Source organism: Ixodes scapularis, unplaced genomic scaffold (assembly GCF_016920785.2).
Source record: "Ixodes scapularis isolate PalLabHiFi unplaced genomic scaffold, ASM1692078v2 PGA_scaffold1__304_contigs__length_218370807, whole genome shotgun sequence".
Taxonomy (NCBI): domain Eukaryota; kingdom Metazoa; phylum Arthropoda; class Arachnida; order Ixodida; family Ixodidae; genus Ixodes; species Ixodes scapularis.
In genome coordinates this window covers 206,317,324-206,338,035 of record NW_024609846.1, presented here as the reverse complement: position 1 = coordinate 206,338,035, position 20,712 = coordinate 206,317,324, and the positions used below count along the sequence as shown (strand labels likewise).

At 45.0% G+C, this 20,712-nt stretch overlaps 1 protein-coding gene across 1 annotated transcript in view; it reads right to left on the bottom strand.

The window, feature by feature from the left end:
* The window catches only part of LOC120846957, a 37,482-nt gene extending 17,447 nt beyond the window's left edge, over window positions 1–20,035 (bottom strand). Inside the window, exon 1 of the mRNA XM_042290455.1 lies at window positions 19,340–20,035. Coding sequence (XP_042146389.1) covers window positions 19,340–19,963 — 624 coding nt within the window. The 5' untranslated portion in view covers window positions 19,964–20,035. The remainder of the gene's footprint in view (window positions 1–19,339) is intronic.
* Between the last annotated feature and the right edge of the window lie 677 nt (window positions 20,036–20,712).

Sequence of the window (20,712 nt, the reverse complement as noted above, 5' to 3'; positions counted from 1 at the left end):
TCCGGCGCGAGCTGTACCGGTCGATAAATATTAATATATATGGGAATCATAACTAATATCTAAATGCAACTGGAGCTAGCAAGAAACACATCTCTACGGCACGCGAAACGTTTTCGGGTGCAGCCAGTATTCCAACTACGCTCAATGGCCCTACTTGAGGGGCTAACGGAATGTCTAGTAACACGTTAGGGACGTCTATTTGTTATCACCAATATTAAGTGAAAGTAAAAATATCCTTTCATATCTCTTGGAATGTAAACTAGAAACGTAATGTCTGCAATTGTTCAATGACAATCCACAATTGAATTAACTTCTATATCCTGCAAAATAAATGTAGCAGCCTGTAGAGCCAATAGTACGATCTCACCAGCCAGCTTTACTACGCCACCGCTGCAGCAATGCATTGAGGGAAGTTTAGTCGTTCTGCACGTGCGAAAACCCCGCTGGAGCTTTGCGCGAGTGTAGAGCACGAGACGGCAGAATTTCTCGTATACACAGCGGTATGCTTCCTGTTAACTAAAGTTATGGCGACGTCGCGCATGCAACGAAGACTTAGTGAGATCGGTCTTTTGCGAACCGGGTCCTGTGTTTGGGTCGTACTTCAGCACAAAGACCTGTCTGCGTATTTCTTTACAGAACCCTAAGCTACAACTTGAACAAGCATTCAAGCGAACGGCGACACTTAGCAGCCGGCTTTAATTTTAATATTGAATTCAGGATTAGCAACCGTGCATAAGACGATCGCACTCGAAATGGCAACGTCTGCCTTGAGGCGCACCCACGTAGTGCCTCTTTGCCTCATTCACAAAACAACAAAACGCAGCGCGTATATTGTTGACTCGCAGTCTACACGAGAGCGGTCGAGGCGAGCGGGAGAGCCCTGCCTCCTCTATTGTCATCTCGCCACGAAGCAGCGACCAGCTGCAAACGACCACGCCAAGCCGCCGCGAAGCGAGCCGGAGCTGAAGGGCGCAGATAAATTAATGGGCACCTTTCCTCCTTTCTCATCACTCGTAGAAAATCAGCCGTACAGGCTAACAGCGCCATAGCGAAGCGAGCGACACAACCTCCTCGGAAATGCACGGAGAAGTCACATCACCAGCCTTTCCTTGAAGTCACCCCGCAAAACCTCATCAAACCCATGGCTTATCAGGAACCTTACGCCTGGCTAAATTCATCATCTCACGAAACTCACGAACTCAGCCAACTCACAAACTCACGTCCTTCACCGAACTATGGTCTCCTTTATACTGAGTATTCCTGCTCAATTTCTGGCTTCCCCATGCTTTCGCGCTGTTGCACCTGCTTCGCAAAATCACCGCCAGGGGCGTCACCTCCCCATGCAAAACAAAAGATAATTATTGTTTCGTGCGCACTGCTACTACCGGAACGTACGTAATTTCAATACTTCAGAACGCGTATTTCATAGCGGGTGAGCAGCAACATATTTTTGAAGAACACGAGTGCTAGCACCGCTAAGAGTGCTCTGCAAGACGAAGGCTCACACCGCAAACAGTGTCCTGCAAACAGTGGGTGTGTGAAGGAATGAACGCGATTACAGCTTGACGAGAGCAACTGACGAAGCAAGGCCGTCAAATTACCTCCTGTGATAACAATATGTAGTTTCCAAAAGGGAACAAATGCAGAGGACAGTAGGTACGAGTCAACACCAATTACAAGGCAGACGGACGAGCAAGTGGTAAACTTTCACATTGTTCAAACCGCACACACTGAAACTTTTTATTGTTGAGGTCACAGACCATGCGAAGAGCAGGTGAAGAGGATTTGCAATGGCCGGTTTTCTGGGATTATAATCGCAACGAAATCCCTAATTAGTGTGGTAGGTGTTAGCTGTGTCAGGACTCACGTTTCGTAATGACGTGCCGTGCCTTTCGTCTGCCGCCGTCACTACCTCAAGCTGCGAGAGCGCGCCTGGCAAGTCAGTCATTCAACAGCACCAAAAGATGCCGTCAAAGGGTATGTGTTCTGATCCAGCTTTGAGAGACACGGAGGCCCGCACCAAGCTGGGCTTTAAGGGAAGCTTCAACAGGATGCTGATGCTTCACTCAAATGAGCTTTAAGGAAGGTCTGTCTAGACAGGCTTGTCTTAATGTCTGGTGCAAAAAAGTGCCTACTGCATACTTTGGAGTAGCAGAAAGCAGAACTTAGGACGCAGTTTTTCCTTAAAAACGGGCTTAAGTCACTTTCATCGTTCCGAGAATTGCTTGACGTCTCGGGACATGACAATCCCGGCACCTCCTTTTGCAAGTCTGCATAAAACGCGGCAAAAAGCGTGGTAAAAAAACCTAAATGGGACCCAGACTACCTCTTCAAATGTGAAAAATAGTACCAAAAATGCAAGGAGGCATAAGAGAGGCTAAGTCACTTCGTTCACGTCGTTTACGTTTCCTGTCTTTTATGGGGAAGGGGCTCACCCTCGTGGTGATAGCTGGCAACTGGCGATTGGGCAGGCATTCTGAGTATAAAGGAGGCTATGACCAAACTCATGCACTAGCCAACCTCATAAACTCACGCCCCTCGTCGAACTCATGAATTCACCGAGCTCACAAACTCACCGAACACTGGGCTCACGGACTCGCTGAACTTACCGAACTTATGCCTCTCGCCGAACTCACGCCCCTCACTCAATCGCCAACTCATGCGTTTTCGAAGATTACGAACTCCCTCACCTGATCGGTGTGGGTGAGTGAGGTGACTGATTGCAGTCATGAGTGAGTTTGCGGAGGTATGCTAGCTACAGGCGTCTTGCCACATAAACCCCCTCTGCTGGAGCACCGCCAGGATCGTGACCGGCGACCACAGGGCACTTCTATGGCGACATCAGGCGGAAATCGAGCGAGGACTTTTTAGAACGCGGCAAACACCCAGGTCAGAAACGTGTTGGCACCACGGTTGAGGTGACGGGGTAAAACAATCACAAAAGGGACAACGGACGTGCCAAGCCAAAACGGTTGACAAAGCGATACGCGCGACTTCGCGTAATCACATTTTGTCCCACCCACTGTGCATCGTTATTTTTATTCCGGAAGAACGAAGCTGATGGAAAATCTCACCTGGACCCGTGTCTTGCGTATACGTTGCAGGGAGGCGTTGAAGACGGGGAGCTGCCATGTCGTCCTCTTCAAGAGACCGGAACGTTTCGAAAACAGAAATGTTTCAGATAGACAGCGTATGACATGTACGGTTCTGTTCGCAGAGCATCGTGAATGGTGTATGTTTTCGATCCGCTGCACGCGGTGCGTGAGAGGGCCGTTTCTTTCTTCTTCCTTTATTTAGAGTCTACTTTTCGCAGTAGCAGTATTAACTGGTGGCCATTGTTGTGAGGGGGTGGAGGGATCGGTCAATGGATCGGGGTCCGAGTTATGCGCTTTTTACATTCAGCGGTTGCGCGGCCAAAACCGTTACCGGCAGAAGCACCGGGGCACAAGTCGCAAGGTTTCATTTGGCATGCGTAGTCCGTGAGCGTTTTTTTTTTCCGCTGCGACGCCCAGCGTCACTTGCAGCAAGCGGGCGTGCACAATGAGTTTTAGCGGTCTCGAAGGCCTTACGCCACATTCGCCACAATCACGTTCGCAACCGCAAAGCGGTTGCGAACGTGATTGTTTATACAAGCAGTGCAAATTCACGCGTATTTGATGATGAAAGCGAGCGGATCCGATTTGCGGTCGCGATTCGACTGCGAGTGTAAAGGCAGCATGAGGCTTCAGTTTCCTCCTTAATTTTACTTTATTAAAACGAAATATCCCTCGAAAACGATCATTTCGTCTTTGTTTGTCCTTTTCCATTTATACTTCCTCTTCTTTACAGAAAAAAAAGGTCAGTCTCGTGTCAGCGGCGTTGTACTACAGTGTACTAGAATACTTGGGTAGTGTTGGGACCGGAGGGGCTCGCGTGAAGCGCGTGGTATTGATCGCGACAGGTGTCGACACCGGCGTGTTATCCGGAAGGTGTGCGCGTGCGCGGCTGCACGCGCGAAAATATGAATCTTTGGTGCCGCTTTTGTGGAGTGCACATAGGATTTCTGATAGAGCTACTACCTGCCAGCGGTCATACCGCGGCATGAATTACGCTCTGGCACGATCGTTAGCAACATGATGCTTCAATGTATTGGACGGTCAAGCTACATTACCCTTCCTTTACATAAAAACAATTGCGACTTTAAAGAAGCGGATTGCAAGTTGTTTCAGCGTAGAATTAGCTGCGACTTTCGGTTTGTCGGATGGTTAGCATTTTAAATGAAATGCCCATTTCCTTGGTCGCAAAGGCCGAACATTAGATATTTGAAAGGGATGTCTAAAACTCAGAAGCAGTTTTTTTTTCCTATCTTATTTTATAATGAAACGAAACGGCACATACTAAAGTCCAAGATTCTTTTAGTATGTTTTTAATATCCCAGGCTAACATCTATGTCTTCTTTTTTGCCCATCTTCTTTTTCTTGACCTTAATCAGCTCGCTCCACTTCTCACTCATTATTGTGTTCATTTATGCGTCGAACCACCCAAGCGACGGTCGCAATGGGGTGATAATCTTTTATTTCTTCATGGCTGCCACGACCATCCGAGGACCACACGACGTTCACTTGTAAGAAATGGCTTATAAGCCGTGGCAATTTTTATCACGCGTTTTAACATTGAACTTAAGTCCAAAAACTGAGACAACGTGGGGAAACCAGTAATGCTTTATAAGATTAAAAAAAAAAAAAAACTATTTCACATCATTTTGAGCAGAATACATGAGCACACGTAGATCAGGCAAGAAAAAAGTTGTAGTAGTTTACAGCACGGCATTGAAATAATGGTTACAATGTGCAGCGCATCCATGGTTACAATATGCAGCGCATTATCCTCTTGAGGGTAAACCATCTGAAACCTACACGCTCATAACGATATATTTAACCGACAGCTGCTTTCTGACAACCAGGTCTCGCCTGAGCTGGGTATTCGAAGAGAAAGACCCATGGTTCGACAAGGGGCGTATCTGGTTCACGCAGACCATACAGTGTGTTTTTGTTTTATTGTTTACATAACTTTACAAAAGTTTACAAAAAAAAAAGAATGTGGCAGATATGTGGATGCCGTCTTTCGTTATCTGTAGGGCTCGGCGGACAATAAATGGGTGAATAACCGTTTGCAGTGTTTAATAATTAACCAAAATCGGTTAGTTAACTTGTTTATTAGCGGCTTAATTGGCCATGGTGCAATTGGAGTTTTAAAGGGAGTTATTATTAAAAGCAAACACAATTTCGACAATTCGCGAAAAGGCAACGAGGTTCGCGAAATTTATCGCAAAAGTTTGCCTTTCCTCGCTTGATTCAGAAACCGCGTTATGAAAATAATACGTAGAATAGTAACTTAGTCGTCTTGATGTGTAGCGCCGGCGAGTCCACCGAAGACACGCTGTCGAGTTAGTGACGAGGGGACGGGGACGACTGTGTCATTCTTTTACGCATCAATATCAGCACAACCGCATTCACGCTTTCAGCGCGCGGTTTTTAATTAAGCAAAGAAAGGCAAAATTTTAGCAATGAATATCTAGGACAGAACGAGCGGGTCGGTAGAGATAATTAAGCTTGAGGAATAAAACGAAAAGGGACGGACAAACACAACAAAAACGAGCGCCTTGTTGCTTTCGCTCAAAGCTCGTCGTTTGCTAGCGAACTTTCTAAATTGGGTTGGCTATTAATAATGGCTCTCTTCAAAGCTGCAGTTGCAACATGGCCCATTAAACCGCTCATTAACCCTTTGCCTACCGCAAAATTTTAAAAATGAAAATACCGATTTTTTTTATGTGCTCTGTTTCACCTTGTGTTGTACCGCAGGAAAGGCTACAAGCGCGAGCTCCTTGCTCTGGGGCACATCTCGGCGGCACGAGCTCCCGTGCACCAAGGGCAACTGCCAACGCTATAAGCTCGCGCTTCTAGCCTTCGCTGCGGTACAACATAAGGTGAAACGGAGTGGATAATATCGTGGTACCGACACGTGCACCGCTCAAAGTGAAAACAAAAAAAAGCGGGCTGCGCGATCTTTTCCGGATAACTCGACTACAGCGCCGCCTCGAACTGTCAATACACACGCCCTCACGAGCTCCCGTTGCCGAGCCGCTCCGGTCCCAACACTACCCAAGTATTCTAGTACACTGTAGTTGTACGTCCTCTTTCCGGTGTTTCCTAAAGCCCATCTATGCTGGGAAAAATGGCGCAATTCATTGTTGTGGAAATGCTCGAGACACGTGCCGCGTGCCACTTCTGGGAAGAACATGGCTTCTGAAATCTAGCTCAGCAAAAAAAAGTGGGTTGTGTGTGTGTTTATACAGCCTAGAACTTGGTCTGCCTCACAGGGGCGACGAGTCTCCCAGCTGTAGATGAGAAATTTAGCCAGTGCGGTACAGCCGCTAGCCTGGGGTCTTTAACGTGCATCACGCAGTAGTGATACACGACCGCACGCCGGTACGATGCTCATCCAGATCGAAACGGGCAGCGGTGGAGCTCGAACCCAGGATCTCTGGGTTTTTCAATCATCAATCATCAATGTTTATTCACGTAAAGATGTACAAAGAAATGTCTGATTAGTCATCTGGATCCATAGCCTACATGGCTAGTAATGGATCCATTAAAAAAACATTCACATTTAAAACAATCCTATAGGCATTCACACAATCTATACATAGCTGCACAAATAATATAACTACTAGTACGGAGTTAACAGGGTGAGTTGTACACTTCAGATGAAATAAATCGTTTTAATGAGAGTACAAAATTTGTTGCTAGTTTTATATTACATGAAATGTTATTCCATATCTTCGCACCAATGAACGATATTAAGCGGCGCCCGTAAGCATTTTAAGTTATCGGCAAATTAAGGTTATTACAATGTAGTTGTCGGGTTTCACGTTTTGGAAAATTGAATATAGAAGAGTGATATGGAGTATTCTGGGTTAAAATTCTTTGGACTAAAGTGGCAGTCTTATGGTCGCGAGCTAAGTTGATGGGGAGTATGTTCAATTCACTAAAAAGAGGCTTAGCTGATGCATGTATAGGTGCTGCTGCTATTATCCTGATTGCCCTTTTTTGCAGAATGGTAACTCTCGCTAGATATGACGCGTAAGTGAAACCCCATGATTCAACACAATAGGTTAAATGAGTATGAAACAAACCGAAGTAAATCATGCGTAATGTTTGTTTGCTAAAATGTTTCCGTGCTTTCACTAATGAAAAGCACCCGAAGGTTAATTTTTTACATAGCTCGTCAATGTGGGGAGCCCAGTGTAGTGTTGAATCTAGGGTAATTCCTAGGTATTTATAAGTGTTAACTTGATCGATGTGTAAACCTCCTAGATGCAGGTTACATGTAAATGATTGTTGTTTCCGATCAGACGCGAAAACAATGAACTTAGTTTTTTTTAATATTTAGCACCAGCTTGTTGCAATCAAACCAAGTTATCGTATTTTTCAAGTCGTTATTTGCTAGTAATTCGGCCTCTTCAAGAGAATGATGTGATACTAGTAAGGCTGTATCATCGGCGTATAAAACTGCTTCGGAATGTCTGAGGCAAGCTGCGTAATCATTGATGAAAAGAGAGAAAAGTATCGGTCCTAACACCGACCCCTGTGGTACACCAGTCTTCACTATCGCGTTTGTAGATTGATTATGGGAAATTTGTACAAATTGGGTGCGGTTTGTTAAGTAGCTACGAAAAAATTTGCCAGCTGGCCCTCGAAAACCGTAACGCTCAAGTTTTTGTAAAAGAATGTCGTGATTAACAGAATCGAAAGCTTTTTTTATATCGAGGAATATGCCTATAGTAGTTCTATTTTTGTTGAGGGAGGAATTGACTATTTCTGATACGGAGTGTACTGCTGTGCCTGTAGAGAAGTTTTTCCGAAAACCATGTTGATTAGCAACCAAAATGTTGTATTTCTCGACAAAGTTCATTATTCTCGCGGCAATTAGTTTTTCAAATAGTGTATTAATGCAGGACAGAATTGTAATCGGGCGATAATTAGCCAGGTCATTAGGGTCACCACTTTTGTAAATTGGTACTACTCGCCCAATCTTAAGTTTTTCTGGGTAAATTCCCGATAAAAATGCCTGGTTAAACAGTTTTTGTAGTGGGTAGCACAGGATGTCAATATTGTCTTTCAATAGGTTTACCGAGATTTCGTCGTGGCCCATAGCTTTGTTTGCTAACATTTGTCTGGCAACGCCAACAATTTCGGCGGCTGTTATTTCTACGTAAACAAATGTATTAATGCATGGGCTAGGTAGGATAATTTTTGACGTTTTATCTGATACTGCAGCTGAGGATGTACCTATGCTAATGAAAAAGTCATTGAACATTGACACAAGGTGCGCTTGATCACAATTAAGAATGTTCAAATCTGGTAAAATATTACATTGTTGAGAGGACTTCATTACAAGGTTAATTGTGCGCCATATTTCTTTGGAGCTACCGTTAGCTTTTGCAATACGGCTGCTAAAATATTGCTTTTTACGCTTCCGCATGGTGGATAGCGAAAGGTTCCGTGCAACTCTAAACTTTTCCCTGTAATAGTCGTTGTCCTTGTTTTGCTTCATTTTGTATTACCAGTGTTCCTTGAGCCTAATTAACTTCAGTATCTCCTCGTTCATCCAGGGACAAATGGGAGAATAAAGCTGTGCTGCCCGGCGAGATACGAATTTGTGTGCTATACAACAAGATTTGAACAGTGTTGAAAAGGTATCATATGCATTGTTTGTGTCGGTAAAATTGATCTGAAAAAAGTTTGTCTTCTGAAGGGACCTTTTAGTTGCCTCGTAATTCCACCTTGATACACCATGGCCGACTGTGGGTTCTTTTTGAAGGTTCTTTTCTGCATTGGGAGCGACAATAAAAGTAGGGAAATGATCTGCGACGTTTTCTGTTATAACCCCAGCTTTTACGGAGCTGTCTTCAAAATTGGAGAGTATATGATCTATTGTTGAACAAGACGTTGGTGTTACTCTTGTTGGATCTGTAATATGGTTCTGGAAGCCGTAAGATAGGAGGAGGTTCCGGTATTCTGTACTTGAGGGGTCTGTTATATTTATGTTGAAGTCACCACAGATAATCGCTTTGTTATTTTTGTTCGCAAGACGGTACAACACATCTTCCAGCTTTTCTAGGAATGCCCGAGTGTTTGATTCTGGCGGTCTGTATATTACACCAACAATGACTCCACAATCCAGTTCCGCAAACAGCATGTCATACAGGCCTGTTTTTGTCTCTGTCAAGTTTGGTAATATCTTATATATGGTTTGCGAATATATGTATAATGCTACGCCACCACCTCTTGAACTAGCCAATCTTGGCAGGGATAAAAATCTATAATTAGGAATGTTCATAAATTCATCTTTTTTAAGCCACGTCTCCGAGATTGCCACAACGTTGTACCGCTCATCCAGCCGTGTCAACAAAGCGACCAGTGGATCATAGTTTTTGTTTAAGCTCCTAACATTACAGTGTAGAAGGCTTATAGCTTCAGAGCTCGTACACGGCATGGTGCACGTCAAACCGTTACGCATTTCTAGCTCGGTGTCTTGGTTTTTGAGGCTATGCTATCTTAGCCAGGTCATCTCGAGAAGCGATGTGAATGACATGCGAATTTTCTGCCTTCCTTGCTAGTATTTTTGACTGCGAGACCCACACATATCTCCAGTTTTTTTCTTTCTTTCTAGCAATTGCCATGCCCAGCAAAGCTTTATATTCTGGACAGAGGGGCTCGTTAATATACACCGCATTGGTATCTGAAAACCCGATATCGCTAGCTGAGAGCCTTTTCTTTTTTGCCGCTTTCAAGACTTTATCTCGCACGGCACGTGACGAGAACCTTACAATGATGTTTGTTTTTGTCCTGTCCTTTGTGGGCACACGATGCACCACGTCAATATCTTTGGGTTCTGCAGCGCGAGCTTTCGCTCCACGTGCTCCGAGCTGGGTGTGCGCTAGACCACTCGGCAAAAGTAGCGCAAAGTGCGCCGATGCACGAGGCACGTGCAACGTGCAGCCCTTGTAGAGATATGGCGGCACAGCACAGCACTGATACAGCGTACAGGTATTCTAGTACACTGTAGCACTGAGCTAGACTTCAGACGCCATGTTCTTCCCCGAAGTGGCGCGCGGCACGTGTCTCGAGCATTTCCACAGCAATGAATGGCGCCACTTTTCCCAGGATCGAGGAGCTTTATTAGCGTCGAGATGTTTTGGTGTGGCCCTCCTATGGTTCCCTTTCGTGCTCAGTGCGCTCTCAAAGCAACACTACCACACCCGTCAAAACAGAAGTTCTTACATTTCTCTTTTTTCTATCGATGAGAAATCCTTTGCTGACGACCTAGGCACCATTCGGCCAATAGTGGCAGGCCGACCACAGCGACGCTTTTGATCGCGCACGTCGGTGATAGCTCAGCGCTGTGCTGTGCCGCCATGATCATCCCAAGGGCTGCACGTTGCACGTGCCACGTGCATCGACGCACCTTGTGCTACTTTTGAAACATGAGGGGGCTTTAGTATTTCCATTTTGGCCCTTAGCGGGCAAATTTTACTGCCAAATTTATCGAGGAAATATTCCCGCTATATTTAGGCACCGTGTGATGTCACGAGATTGACGTCACACGCGACGTCATTATGGAAACGTCCCATAATGCGACGCGCGGTTACGCCGACGGCCACGCCAACGGCGACGGCGACGGCGGCGCCGACGCCGACGCCGCTGAAGCCAGAAACAGGCGCCTAAGAGCTGCGCTCTAAAAGGAAACCGTAAATCAGCGTTTGCATATTTTCTCTGCATGTCTCCTGCTTGAATGTGGATTGGTGGCCGCGACTGACTGCATTTTTACATTACTCTACTTCTTGTTCGCACTATGTAAATTTCGTCAATAAAAAAAAAAATTCGGGGCCGTGTGTGCTAGCGCACAACAGCTCGGAGCACGTGGAGCGAAAGCTCGCGCTGCAAGAACCCAGATATCCTGGGTTTAATCAGAACCCCTGCCCGTTTCGATCTGAATGAGCATCGTACCGGCGTGCGGTCGTGTACCACTACTGTGTGGTGCACGTTAAAGACCTCAGGCTAGCGGTTATACGGCACTGGCTAAACTGCTCGTCTACAGCTGAGAAACCAGACTCCCACCGAGGCAGACTAACTTCCGGCTGTATAAACGTACACACAACAATAGACCTATCTCACCAAGCGTTCAGAGCATGCGTGACGCCGCCATAACTTTAGTTCACAGAAGACAAACGGCAGTGATTGAGGTGCCTCGTGAAGTCCCGTACTCTACACGCGCAGGGCTCCAACGAGGTTGGGGCACGTGCAGAAAGACTGAAGTTCCCTCGATGTAATGCGGCAGCGGTGGCGTGGTCAAACTGGCTGGTGAGATCGTTCTAAAAACGTGAAAACATCATCATATGCGCAAGGTCTCCCGCTATACTTCTCCTGTCACGTGGTCTTCCGCCGCGCTGTGGATGGCCAGAGCGGTTGTTGCCGCTCTGCCGTCGCGAAAAACGTCCAACCTTCTGGAACTCTCCGCTCTGCCGCTGCGGCTATTCAGAGTGCCGCGCCGACGGGAATCGTGCCTCTCTAGGAGCAAAATCGATGCGTGTGAAACGTGCATAGGAACCGGGCGGACCTGATGCAAGCCCCGACCAGGGCGCCCCTAGCGGCGAACGGGTCCGTTTCATCGGGAAATTTCTACCACTCGGTGTGTTGGTTGTGCGTTGTAGCCCGTGGTTGTAGCGGGTTAGCGCTGTAATTTCTGAGATGGCTATTCCGCACCAAAAAAGCCACAATTTCTGCTTGGTCCACTGCAACAGAACGTACAAGGACGCGCACGGCACGATGTTTAAAGTCTTCTTTTCGAAGCCGTACGAGGCGGAGCGCTGCGCGACTTGGGTGCGACTTTTGCGTCGATGCAAGCAAGTGGCGTTTCTTTCTTTTTTTCTTTATTTGGAATTTCACCGGCAATACAGGGTAGGGAGACAGAGGTAAAAGTCATTGGCTGCCTGACGGGGTCCCCATCCGCTGTTCAGTCCAGAGCAACACGAAAATACATTTGCCACGCTAAAAAAAAAAAAAAATAATAATAGTAAAAAAAAAAAAAGGTTAGCAAGTGTTTGCATGATTAAAACGCCGAGCAACATAAAAGTAGCAAAACAGTTAATATAAAATTGCGATAAAATTGGAAGCAGAAACATGAGTAACACTTGTCAGAGCCCTCAGTTGCTATAAAAAAGTAACAGTTTAATCGGGAAGAAATATAAAAATATGGACAATTAAGGGATAATATATTTCATGCAAAACAAAAATGGTCATGAGAAAGAAACAATAACATGGTCTAAAGCACAGTATAAGACAGATTCCAGATCCGCAGAAGAGGGTGGCAATAAAACCCGAAGCAGAAGCTACAGCAACACGTGTCACAGCCCTCAGTTGCTTTAAGAATAATTGTCTGAACGGCAAGAAAAGACAAAACTATAGACAAATAAAAAATAGTATATTTCACGCAAAACCCAAAAGGTCATCATAAAAAAAACACGAACATGGTCTAAGGTGCAGTAGAATACGCACCCAAATTCGCGCGGGAATGGTGACATGGCGAAGTAAGGTGAAATATATAAACACCGCAGAGTCATGAAGATAGTATATATGTCGGCTGGTTTAATTTTAGTGATTATGAGTAAGTGATATTGCGCTTGATAAGAATGCTCTTTGCAACTTATTTATATTTTAGATGGGGTGCAGAAAAATCGATATGATTGTGAACCTGATTCAGCAAATTTGGTGCCTGATATATGATTTTTTGTTTTCCGTAGTTTGTCCGCATGATCGGCTTTCTTCTTGTGTCATGTCGAAATGTGAATCAATTATTTAAGCTCTCTTGATTACCGGGAAGGGGAGTAACAATTGCACCCCGTTTTCTTACGTTACGTTACGAAAAGTCACCGGGAAATCTGTGGTTCGCATTAAGCGTGGCTACCAATTCAAGAAGATAGCCTGGTACGCGGCAATCGAGACACGAATGTTTCGGTGACTTAGACGTAACGTAAGAAAACAGTGCTGTGTGAAAATTTAAACCGAGCTCACATCCTTGCGTTACGTTATGGCGAGCCTAGGGTGCCTTCATGTGCGCTTTGCTTAGGGTGGAGACATCTGGCCATTTTGTCCCACACTTTTATTTTTATTTGTTGTTCAGAAGCGCGTGAAAGAACGTTTCCCTGCACGCGCTCGTGGCGCTGACTGTGCTACGGCGACATTTTGTTTTCGTCGATTTCTTTGTATTTTACCCGTGAGCACGTGCTGTCGGCATCGGGTACTACAAAGGGTGGCACCACCCTAAACAGAAGGACATTGAGGCACCCTAGACGAGCCTTGTGTCCCTGGTTGCCACGGTAACTCACCGTCGTAGCTCGTCGCCACCAAAACATTCGTGTCTCGAATGCCGCGTGCCAGGCTATCTCCTTCAACGTGTAGCCACAATTAATATAAAGCACAGATGTCTCGGTGACTTTTCATAACGTAACGTAAGAAAACGGGTCTGTGTGAACGAGCCTTTAGTCTCTCGCACTAGCACCGTTGGGACTAACCGTTATACCGTTTCGATTGCACCTCAAGGACCAACTGTTAGGCACTTGTGCTTGGTCTCTGGGACCGACTGTTACACCGTTTTAAATGAACCCCGAGGACCAACTGTTAGACCCTTGCACTTGGACCCCTGGGTCTAAACGTTGTGCCCTTGGATTTATACGCCTGAGGCTAAAAGTTTATCCTTTAAATTTGGTCCAGAGACACAAATCTCCGAAAAGAAATAGTGCAGTTCAGGTTAAACGTAGCTTTATTGCCTCGTAGATACCCATCGCATTCAAGGATGACTGAAGTCGAGGTTCCTGAGCGGTAGAATCCACGATAAGGCCAAATTCCGAGGAGTGCACTTGCGTCGACGACGGCTTGAACATATGGACGTCTGTCCAAACTGGTCGTGGTTTAAGCACCAATTATTGGGGCACCGGCAGCTTCTTGCCTTTTTGCGAGGAATTTGGATTATTAGCAACAGGAGCAGCGTGAAATCCCCGATTGCTGAACAAAAGTATGAGATATAACATACACATTATAAAATAACAAATAGGCTAGAAAAGTGCTACAGTAGTTCACATCTAACATGCGATCTGTTGACAGTAGTCCAGCGCAATATTATATTTTTAGTAGACCGTTGGCTGCGAATTACAGACCCGGCATGTGCGTGCTCAAACTATGCTTCAAAGCGACGGAACGAGCTCCCGCCATGAACGCGAACATCTGTACAACCGAATAAATCGAATATCGAGAAGGTTTACATATCTACCCACCTCTAAATTGCCGGTGTCGGCACCAAAAAAAAATGGATGGAAATTATTATGGGCCCCGTGTACGTACCTCACCTTTTTAATTAAAGATATATAGTGCAATATAACGGACGATATCTGTGTAATGTGCATAATAAAACAGCGCCCTTTTTACTGATGGTCGATGACCAGTGTATCGTCATATAATCGTCAAGGTTTTTGGTTTGTTTTATGGAGGCACGTCACCGCCGCGCAGCTTCTGTAAAAAGTTTCTTTTTTTATGGTGTGTCTTATTACAGAGGCGCATCGGATCTTCGATTTGTATCGTTAATAAGAAAAAAACTTTAAAAGTTCTACATGTTTTTACTTTACTCGCATATGTCAAAATAATAATCATTATAATATTAATAATAATTGCTTGTATGACTAAACCAAAGTCACTTGGAATCAATAGCAGTACATGTCATAAAAAAGTCAGGTGCCAACAAATTTGAGTAGATAAGGTTTTTAGTCCAGTCGATGGACTGATAATAAAAAAGACAGAAATAAACAAAATCACTGTTAAAGAAAAACAAAACACAGACACAAATAAGTGGGCCAGTGACATGCCACGACGCGTAGCAGAAAAAAAAAATCGCCGAGTAAACAGTGTACTGCCGACTAAGTCGTAGGCGTGGCTCAAATTGGAGCCTAAGGCTCTCGAAATTGGAAAGAGTTGAGATGTCCAAGCCAGGTAGGAAACAATAAAAAAAAAAACCGTAAGCACTCATGGGGGAAAAAGGACTTATGCTCATAGTGTCATGCAGCAGTTCGTACTAACGTGTGGGGCTCGCAGAAGTACTCATTTAAAGTACAAAATACCAAAAAGAAAAAAAAAAAAACCAAGATCACGAGAAAGTCGTTGCTAACCTCCAAGACAAAAAAAAAAAAAAAAATCACGGACAGAACAAAAAAAGTGTCTGCATCACCACTCGAGTATTAAAAATAATAATAAGAAGAAGAAATAATAGCAATACATCAGTTTCTAGCAAGACACTTCTTTTGAATTACTGCGTCGTTTTTTTGTTGTTTTTTAGCCGGTTGATGTCGTGAAGATTACTGATCCAAATTGGTTCACTAATAAGTTGGGGCTGCACGGGCTATTTGCTCGGGATCGTGGCCGGTCCCTGCATGATCTCCTAGCACTGGCTCTTCTACGACGGCAGTTAGTTTGCCTTTTGTTTTCGTGAGCGCATGCTGTCGGCCGCCCCCATCCGTCTGCTCGTGCAGGCATGCCCATGCAATAACAAGCTTATTAAAGCTACGAGTACGTTTACATGCACGCTGCACGTGTTTGCACGCATAGGGCACCAGTGGGGCTCCATGTTTGACCTTTCCGAAAAAGGGCTCCTAGCCGGTTCCATTTTCAACGCTCGTGAGTAGGGAGCGTGATTTGCCCGCTTTGCGAAGCGACGAGCATGCGCATGCTGGGCTGAGGAGATCGCACGCTGGGCTGAGGACTTGTACATATTGGAATTGTGTATTGGGCAGGAGATCGAAATAATAATAATAATAATAATAATACATTTATTGTATGGAGCACAACACTGTTTGCGTGACGGGCGCATCAAAGCCAAAACAAGGCTTGTGTGATGCTACCCTAAAATTAACACTTTAAACATTGCTACCCGGTATACAAAAGGAAATAAGACAGATTGACGTACACACGTCCTTAGAATGTCCCAAAGTCAAAGTCAGCAGTTGGGTGCATGCAACACACAAAATCACGCCTCCAAATACTGATTCAAGTACATAGATAATGTTTAAAAGAACTTAATATAAAAAAATAACGATAATCACGAAGACCAAAGTGTCGCGCCTGATGTGTAAAAGAAAAAGAAAAAATATTCAGGCGAAAAACGAAATTGCAGTACACGGCGTCCAACGAGCGATTGTCCAGGACGTCCAAGCTAAACAAGTGAAACCCACACTGGAAAACACTAAACAAAGTAAAACAGAGATCATCAAAAACTCATACTTCTAAGTGATCTCTTAAGTTTACGGAGCGAGGTAAGGCCCAGAAGCTCGGGCGGCAGCTGTGAGAAAAGCTTTGGAACGTAATATGCTCGCGTACTTTCACCGTATCGGGTATGCACAAGAGGTATTTGGAAAGGCTACACGTGTCGGAGGGCACGAGGTGATGAGCTTAAAGTTTTGAATTCAGAGCTCCAGAAATGTCGCAAAATAACTGTGTGAACATAGAGGGTGTGAAAGTCAGGCAGTTGAAGAAGGTCGAAAAGAGTGGTGTCCTCGGGTATTTGCATGTTATAGGAGACACTCTTTAGGATTGCTTTAAGGATGCTGTCAATTCTAGCTCTCCAGAAAGCGGAACAATTACCAAAAGCTGTTATGCCATACCGAAGGATACTGTACCCTAGAGTATGAGCAATAACCTTACGAACAGAAAGAGGCATGAGACATTTGGATCTATATAAGATGCAGCTGGCGCTCCTTAATTCTTTGCAAATATATGCTAAATGGGCATGCCATTTTAGGCCACTATCGAAAAAAATACTAAGGTACTTAACACTACTAGCGTACTCTAAGGGGACACAGGCGCACTGATTACAAGCAGATGAGTGTAAAATAAAAGGAACGCTGAGATTGATTGTTTTATGTGGATTGTAGAAACACATTAGTTTTGTTTTCTTTACATTGATAGCGATTAGGTTTTTCTCAAACCAGTCCATGACTGCAGTCGCATGGTGCTGTAACTGGCGAATCGAGTCTACGTAATTAATATGTTGGGACATGATTACAGTGTCATCTGCATACTGATATATCTTGCATCCTGGTACATAGCTGGCGATGTCATTGACAAAGATGTTAAACAAAAGTGGTGACAAAATTGAACCTTGTGGTACACCTGCTTTTAGTTTGGTTCGTGAGCTTTGAAAACCTCCAGCAGATACCAGCTGGGAGCGATTGTCAAGATAGCTCTCAAAAAAAAGAAAAAAAAGTGCCACGGAAGCCTATGCTGTGAAGTTTACATAAAAGTAACGAGTGACTAACGGTGTCGAACGCTTTAGATACGTCCAAGAATAGTGTTGACGTGACAACGTTGTTATCAAAACCAGAGTAAAGATAATCAGAAATATCTTCCAGAAGGGGCTGTGTGCCCTTCCCATGCACGAATCCAAACTGAGTAGGTGACAATATATTAAGTTTATCTAAAAAAGACGTCATTACCTGAAACACATGCTTTTCGAGTATCTGCGCGATTATCGGTAGAATAGAAATCGGTCGATAATTCTCGATGTTATTTTTGGCACCACCTTTGTATAGAGGACGCACTATTGACGTTTTAAGGTCGTCGGTAATCGATTTAGCCTCAATAAAGCCGTTTAACATAAAAAGAAGGACCGCTTTGGGACTGACATAATTTCTGCGAAGATCGGAGAGACGAGTGTTGTCAATTCCAGGCGACTTGCTTGGCTTAAAGCTAAACAAGATCGAGTGCAGATCCGTCTCTTGGAGTGGGAAAAGCAACGCAGAGGAGCTGACAGTGTTACCAATAGGAGTTGGTGGATCTCTCGCCTTTCCAGAAAAAGTAGCAAAGAAAGCGTTGAAATTTTCTACAACATGACATAAATTACCGCCAAAATTTTGCTTCATCGTATCGTCGATAGAGTGGCGCGTGCTAGTTCCACGGAACTCATTAATCAGGGACCAAGTTTTTCGTGCATCTGAACGAAATTCTGCGAATTTTTTCTGGTAGTAGTTTCGTTTGGCAGATCTAATCATTGCGTTGACTTTGTTGCGAAGGAATTTAAAGTCTGACTTCAATTGCACGTTGTTAGGTGAACGACGGCATCTAGCCCATAAAGCATTTTTATCGCTAATTGCCGTCAAAATATTTGTATTTAGCCATAAAAGGTCAGGATTACGTTTCTTCATGTACACCTCTTTCCGACAGGTATTATAGAATTTATCAAACAAAAGAACGAAGTTTTTATATACGTCACTGTGGTGGACGGACTCCAGAAATCCGATCCAGTCATATGACGAGACAGCTTATCAAAGGCACAATTGTCTATGCTGGTTATTTTAATACGGCCCGGTAGTTGGCGCGATGCCAAGTTACCAAAAGAACAATGACAGGCCACAAAGTAGTGGTCAGCGAGTTTTTCTGTAATAATGGCCGATTTAACGATCGACGCAGATGTTCTGATGTTGATATGGTCAATGCAGGAGCAAACTAGTCTGTCTAATAGAAACTCTTCACGAGTTGGACCATTAATAGTGCACCCTATCCCATGCGTTGACAAGATGGTTAAGTATTTGCACACCGTAGATTTGGTCGTGCTTATAATGTCAATATTAAAATCTCCTACAAGGCATAACTGGTCATGCATGGTGAGACTACTTATGTAAGATTCAAGTTCTTCCAGAAAAGATCCAACGTTCGTGGAAGGCGGTCTGTAGACTGCCAAAAAACATACCGAGGTTGCCGCGTTTCCTAGAGAAAGGGCGACACACTCTGCGTGATTGAAGTTTAAAGAAATATTAGTAATGGACCACTTCTCATTCACGAAAACCGCGATGCCACCTCCATGACCGGAACACCGCGTGTAGAATTTACCTATATATCCTGGTAAAGAAAATTGATCTGTAGCAATAGAGGAAATGCTTATTTCTGTTAAAACAAAGACATCTACCAGCGAACTAATATCCCTTGAAATTATCTCGAATTCATTCCAATGCTTTCGTATGCTCCTTATATTAACATGTAAAACAGAAAAAGAGTGGTCATGACAGACTCCAAGAAACTTTCTTAAAGACGAAAAATCTGAAACCTGAGCGAAGTTTGTCATGCAACTAGATAATCTTTTCAAGGTCTAACTTATGGTTGATCCTCACAGGGAGAGAACCCTCCATCTTTCTGGCGTATATCTTAGCCCTTGTCACCCACACGAATTTGTAGCCTCGCTCCTTGCCTCTCTGTCTAGCCTGCCAAAACAGCTCCTTGTTCGCACGAGTCAGGTTGTCGTTTAAGTACAATTTGGGGAAAGGACCAACCTGACTGAGTGAGGGAAGCTTACCCCGCACTTCCATCCACGATTCCTTCATGCTGACCGAAGCAAATCGAATTAGAAACGGCGGGGCCTTTTCGCGTTTGGCAGGCAAGCGATGTATAGCGAGTATATCGGTTTTATGGAAGTGAGAGATGTTCAGCTTTTTCGCGAGAGACTCAATAAAGGATAATAGGTCTTCTTTAGGCGAGACAGGAAGTCCGTGCACTTCGAGGTTGGAGAGACGACTGTGCTGCTCGTTGTCGTTGAGCGCGCCCCGGATCTCCTGGATTTCGGCTGCTTGTATCTGCACAGTTGACTTTAGTTGCGACAGTTCGTCCTGGAGACCTTTGCCAGTTTGCTCGTTGGCTGTTGCCAGCCTGAGAAGACGATCATAGTCAGCGGAGAAGAAGTCCATGGACTGTTGAATTTCGTTGACTGTCTCTCTCAGGCTCTCAACCAGTGGCTTCACCAATAAGAGTTCGTTGAGCTGCGCCGACAGAGACAGGAGGGAATCTACACTTCCTTTCAGGGTGAGCAGCCCATCCAGCTTCTCAGTCATGGCAGCCAGCTGAGCAGATAGATTCTCCACACCCTGCGAGGCTTCGATCCCATCAGGTGGTCCCGCTTGACTCTCTTTCCCACGGCACGTCCGGCATCTCCACTTGTCACGCTTAGACTGACCCATAGTGGTGAACGTCTTGTCGGCGATACCGGAACAAGTCTGGCCCAAATGGTAAGCACCTTTGCAGTCTGCGCACGACATGTGCCTTCCATCGGTCTCCACTGACTTGGTACACGCCACACACTCGATGGTTGGAGTCATAGTTGAATCGACGCGCAAAAAGGTGGCGAAATACGTGTACTGCCGTTAGGCTCGAGAAAAGCGCAGCGAAGTAATGACCCAAGCCAACGAGGCAGGTAGCTAGTCAGGATGGCTGCCGGTCTCTGCACACTGACGGCACGACGGGCGTTGAGAGCAGAATAAGGGAAGCTGGATACCCAATACAGTAAACCTACCGGCGAATCTAAAAAGCCGAGTCAGACCGCAGCTGGGAAGGGTGGGAGAAGGCATGAGACGCCACGACACCTGGTCATAGATGGTCGCGCAGGCATTTCCTGGAGCGTCAGAGTGGCTAGGCCTCACGGTGACAGAAAGCCGCAGCCAGCTCTTTTGAAGATATCCCGTCGAAGATGATCATGGCAAGGTCAGCACAACTCCAGGCATGAAGTCTTCGTCCGCAGGAGTATGCCAGATCACGTTTTTCTTGCTTTCGAGGGAAATCCTCGGACGGTGAGAACGATCACCGG